This window comes from Anopheles moucheti, chromosome 3 (assembly GCF_943734755.1).
Source record: "Anopheles moucheti chromosome 3, idAnoMoucSN_F20_07, whole genome shotgun sequence".
NCBI lineage: Eukaryota > Metazoa > Arthropoda > Insecta > Diptera > Culicidae > Anopheles > Anopheles moucheti.
The window spans coordinates 72,455,848-72,461,847 of NC_069141.1; the positions used below are offsets into that span (position 1 = coordinate 72,455,848).

At 42.5% G+C, this 6,000-nt stretch overlaps 1 protein-coding gene across 1 annotated transcript in view; it reads right to left on the reverse strand.

Moving 5' to 3' along the window:
- The window catches only part of LOC128304115 (agrin), a 45,149-nt gene extending 40,172 nt beyond the window's left edge, over nucleotides 1-4,977 (reverse strand). Inside the window, exon 1 of the mRNA XM_053041250.1 lies at nucleotides 4,917-4,977. Coding sequence (XP_052897210.1) covers nucleotides 4,917-4,977 — 61 coding nt within the window. The remainder of the gene's footprint in view (nucleotides 1-4,916) is intronic.
- Nucleotides 4,978-6,000: the final 1,023 nt, after the last annotated feature.

Sequence of the window (6,000 nt, forward strand, 5' to 3'; positions counted from 1 at the left end):
TGCGTGAAGCATCGTTTGCACACAGCCGTTCACAAAGAATGGTTGTGAAGAATGCCAGGCACCGGCACCGATGAAATGGAAAGGAACGGTGGGAAGCGGGCAGGTGTGGGAAGCGGGCAGGGGATAAAGTAAATACGATCGCTTGAACATGCGAAAATCATGTTGGATGTACCAGCAGCTGGAGGGAAGAGCCCGGGAACCTATATGGAGCTAAGTGAACCGGTTGGCGCTAAGTTCCAGGGCCGACTGGCTATCCGTTCCGTGAGACAGCGCAGTGTGCCTTTTTGTGGTCACTCTGTCAGGATGATTTGATTTAATTGAATTATTAAACTTGTGGGACGGTACATCTTCATCAGCGCTTCTCGGGATCATCCTCTCAGATGACGTTGGCTAAAATTGAACTTTCGTGGGATCATGATGTATTTGCTTTTTATCGCGTCCTTTTTTTTTGCCCGTCGATCTAAGCATAGGAATGTGTTGAGAGAGGTTCGTTTTGGAAAAAGGATGGTCTTACATAATGTAAGTCGCTAGTTTATAGCCTGGAACTGAACGTTGGGATCAAACTTGAAGAGCCTTTAAGAAATAGATCATTATCCCACGTCCAGCTTATTTGAACCCTTCTCTAAATCAAGAACTCTAAATTCGCTCCCGCAAGATGTCTCTCCGATGCAAATCACGCTTTAACCCGCCTTACAATAAATCCATCTGCAGCATTTCTTATAAATCTTTCACGCCACGTGATACGCGAACATTAAAACGCGCCCAGAAGCGCAAAAGTTGCGGTAAATAAGCGACAGTAATACTGCCATCCTCGACGGCAAACAGCTGCCAGTGCACTAACCACACCCGGTTTTGGCTCTGCGGATACAACCAGTTGCAGTTGTGTACCAGACGCGCAACCGAAGGGTTCAGGGACCTTGAGCACCAACATGGACATGAGGTTACCATCCGGTGGTTGTTGCCTTTGTATCAGCTGCAAGATGTAGAACTGTTCCGATTCTTCCCCACTCTCAACATACCGAAACGGTCGACCCGGGACGGTGTTCTTCCGCTCCGTTTGGCAAATCCTCGCTTCCATCTCCTACGCCATCGTTATCGCTTTTCGAAACGTCATTAATCGACGTTTGTCGGTTTTGTTGGTTTGGAGGCTGGAAATGTTCGAGTGATCGCCCACCAAAAAAAAAATAGAAGGTTGGGAGTGAAACGACGGGATAATGCCGGGTAGTCTGTTACGTGGAGAACGAAAAATGGTTAATTGATATCCATTTGGATGTGTTCGCCTTATTTTTTTGCTGTTGGTCTAAGTATTTTCCAATTCTATTTTCTTACCGCTCACGAAGATCTTTCCGACGGGTGTTGAGTGCCGGCTTGAGAAAAAAAGGGGTTCGAATGAGAAAGATATTTTCCTTCCTAGACACGAGTTCGTTACGCGATAATCGAGCTTGATTAACGTTCCAACGAGTCATGTCAGGTTGAAGATCACCAGCAAATGGTCAAATATTCGGCTGTGACTGTACTTTCGGAGGTTTTGTTTTGCTCCACTCGTATCGCGGAATCAAATCAAAGCGCGCGTGCCGGTTCGAGTGTTACCCTAAACTCTTCACCGTACCAACTGGAAAGGAAATTGATTTGAAGGCGAACTTCAAGTGGTGGAGAAAAACAGAAATAATCTGCGGGCAGTCTTCAGGCCGCGGGCCTTTGCACGAAAGAAACGCGGCACGGGAGAAAATTGCTCTATTTTTGCATGCAACGATTGCAACAGTGATGAAGATACCAACGGTATCATAGCAAATTTGTACCCCTGGAAGAGAAAAGAAATCTAATCCAAAAGTAACTGTAGCTAACCATTGCAAATTCTAATGCCCGTTCTTAGCTTCTCTTTAAATTTACAAGAATTAAAGTTCCCTTGTACAGTGTTAGACAATAGTTTAACAGTACTTTGTTTTGCTTGTAAATTATTCTTGAAGTATTTTTGTAGTATGTTAAATAATTGTACAACAAGTTATAATTATAATATAAAAATACTTCCATATTTGTTTAAGACCATTAAATATAATAGATATAAACCTAAATAGAGATATACAGTTATCAAATACGAAAAATTCTTTTTATTTTGTTATATTCAAGCAGTAAGTGTCAAGAGTTCCCAATAATTGAAATGAAATATTCTCAAACCTTAAAGAATTCTACAAGACCTCGTGATCAATCACTACTCTGACGAATAATGAATCTTTAGGGAGTCGATTCTCGACATGAATGATTGCTCGAATAAAATTCATATGAATAAGCTTTCTCAAATGAATATAACACTAGAATTTATCTTAAAATGGATATCACCATGTTTTCGATATTCTGCGCGTATACATCGTCTTAAAAACTTTTATTTTTAACAAAAAATGACGAAATTGATGAGATTAAACAAGTTTATGGAATGTTGCAACCTTCATTGTGGCCCGTTATGATGATTTCATCTCTTGGCATGGTCTATGAAGCTTGATCCCTAGTCAAACAATGCTAGTATCGTTATGCTTTTATGAAGATGATATTATTCCAATCACAAAGATTGCATAAAAGAATGCTTTGACTGTTTAAACCCCTGTGGGGAAATAATGAATCAATTTTGGTTTCATATTGCTAACGAGGTACGATACCCATTCGCAAGCAGCAATATTACTTTCCCTTTATTTGCAGTGCTGATCTAGCCGTTTTATGAATCGTCGCATCCTTTCAATTTCCCGTTCGCGAGCAATCCATGAAGCTTTCAAGGACAACGGCGGTTTTTCTGCGTTCGTCTTTATTATCGCTCAATGTCGGCGCACGGAGAACGATTAACTTTTATTTGATGTGTCCGGGCAGGTCGGTACGGCGGTTGACCGAATCCCGAATCAACTTCAACCCATCCCCGACCCCCCCGAGAGGATGGTGGCCCAAAGGTCAACAAGTTGTGGAGTCCCACCGATCCTCATCCGATCCCACCAGAACCCTTTTGCTAGCAGGATGGAGGTTTTGGAAAAATGAGCTTTTGTGTTTTCTTTCACTGCCACCAATCAGGCAACCGCCGTCTGGTGGGAAATGAGCGTTAAAGTAAATATGTGCTTATGCTGCCCACATTAAAGCGCCCCATCGAAAGGTCAGACACCAAGGTGAGACCAAGGGGGCCGGGCGGTAGCATAGTGGGCAGGAAAGCGAAATACATGCACGATGTTTATGCAGCATCCGGCCGGTAGACGAGGATCGCTGCGGGGTAGTGTGCGCTCGGGTGGGTGGAAAACGGACGAAACGGCCCGTTGTGGTAGATTGGTGCGCCGCCGGATACGAAACCATCCGGACTGGAAGCATAACGTCGAGCAGTTGGCGCGTTCTCGCCAAGGGAACCGTGAAATGGAAAGTGAAATTCATCCGTATGTGCAACCGTTAAAAAAGGAATGGAATGAATAAAACGAAGCGGCAGCTACAACAACACAGACACCGGGAGAAAAACACAAATCCTGACTGGTGCTTTCTCCTGATTTTTCTTCTGCCAAGGTGCAGCTGGACGAAAGGCAGGGAGGTGGGAGGGAACGGTTGTTTAGTGGGGCGGTTTAGGTTCATCCGGTCGTTTACGCGTTATGATGGTTTCTTTTGCATAGCATACTCGCGGCAGTTTTGTGTCTTTATCGGTTTTTTCTTCTCTTTGGCATGCTCCATTCGGATGGATGCTCAAATTGGGATTGACTGATAAGACAAAAAACTGTAGCAAAAATTTGCAACATGATTTGAAATAATTTGAAGCGAAGAATGAACTTCTATTACAAAAATATTGAATTAAAGTCGGATTATGAAAAATTAAACTGTTTATTGTTTCTTTTGACTTCGGTTTTTTCACATCAAAAGATTGGAATATTTACTTAATTAAAAATTGCAGAATTAAAACGAAATATAAACGTTTAAACCTCATTTTTCTAAAACCCTAATAACATTAATTAAACTTGTATGATAATTCTCTTTATTTGATAAAGTAATAAATGATATTTTACTCAAGTTTTTTTTTTATTTTGCTTATATGATTACGGTTTTGTTGATTAGAAATTTTGAAGATTAAACGATTGTCAGCGGATTTATAGCTGATGGGTAAAATCAGTGTTTGCCTGTTGCCTGAACCCTAGGCGAATAATAAAGACCGGCAAACGGAGAAATACACTGAAAACCCCAATCAAAATGAACCAAAAAAGAAAAGAAGCGCAAGCAAACCCCCGAAAACACGATCGAGACGCAGGACCTTCGAGAAACATTCGTCAGCCGGATCCGTTCCCAAGCAGCGGTGGTGCTGAGAGTCGCCGTGGCAAGAACGACGAATCCGGTCCCGGTCCCGGAAGCCGGCATTTTGCACCGGTGCAGGTACCGGTGTTCTTCCCAAACCGAACCCAAACATCCACGAAGGCCAGAGAAGTGTTTTACGGAATGTGAAACGATTGCAAAATCACCACACCAAAAACCCCTTGAGCCGAAACTGACGTAGACTGTTGAAGTGGAGTTGGTTGGTGTGTTCTTTCTTGCTGGTTGGTATTTTTTGTTTTGTTTGTTCGTTGGTCTCGCTTATCAAGTCTAGTCTGGAGGGGTAAATTTGTGATGGTCGAAGTTTTTAATTACTGACAAACCCCGTCGATGACCTCAATTAAAAAAGGGTGCATTCGGCCGATGAAGTACCCGAAGTGGACACGTGTCCTTTATCCCAAGTAATAATTTAATGAAACACAATCTAGTCGTCGTGCATTCTGGGATTGTGGCGTGGCGTGTATGCGGGGAGCATGCAACGGGCGGAAAATGGCAAACTCAAACACCGGAGTTCTCAAATCAAAAATATTCGGATTTGTTTTTTCCATTAATGCTCTGCCCGTAGCGCAACATACAAACGAAAAACTCCCACAAATACGTACCTTTTGCAAAACTGGCCTCGAATGCGAACAGCACCGCCAACAGCGTCACCAGTTTCCACATGGTTGCCCGATTAGTTCACAAAAGTACCGTTCCGAAATGTCAGCGGCTGCAAGAATGTTGCACTGTTTCACTTTACTGCACTGTTTCGTACTTGTGTTTTTCCGTTCGTTTTTTTTTGTTATTAAAGGTTGGTTTTATAACGCGATACGCGGTCTGTTTCACTCGCGGGATGCACACGTTGCACACGATGGGAGTTTCCGTTTTGTCTTTAGTTTAGTTTGGAGTTTGTTGTTGGTGTGTGTCACATCAATCCGCTGAAACCGTGTACAAAAAGGGAATTGAAACATATTTTATGCGTTATGCTGGGGGAAATTTAAATTCTAATAATCTACACATCTTCTGGCTTGAAGGTTTTAATTATTTTACAAAAATACTACCATTTCTTCAAATGTTTGTTTGAAATTGACATTTAATATAAATATTGTAAAAATTTAAGTTAAACGAAAAGGTCTCCATTATTAACATGATTGCATAAAACACACTCAATAATTAGGAAACGTATCGCAAGCCTGTTTGCGCCAGAAAATAAATCACAGCAATACATCAGAACTCGCGATCTGAAGCGACTCGACAACACCCGTCAGCATGGGCGGATGACAAATTCTCGCTGATTAAAGCGACACGACAATTTCCTTCGCTGCACTCCACGCACGGGCAAGACTGTTTTCTTCGCTGCATTCAGCTAAATGTTTTTACTTTTCGTTACTTTTAAATGCCATTACCGACTCCGCTTCCGGTGCAACTTAATTAATCCATCTGGTTGTTTTTTTTTCTCCCTCCTGACGGACGCGGTTTTGTGCCCGCTTTTGGCGATGATTACGCATACGGTGTGTTTGCCAAATAAAGTGCAAGAATCTGTTACCGGGACACGATCGTACGCAGCGCAGAGTTGGACGGAATCGGAGTTCGTTATTTTTTTTTTGTACTTTAATTGAGTTTCGAGACGCTTTGTCGGGTGACACCTACGAGCGATCGCGAGCGGGCCAGCAAGAAACAGTCCATTCACTTCACAATTGATATTTG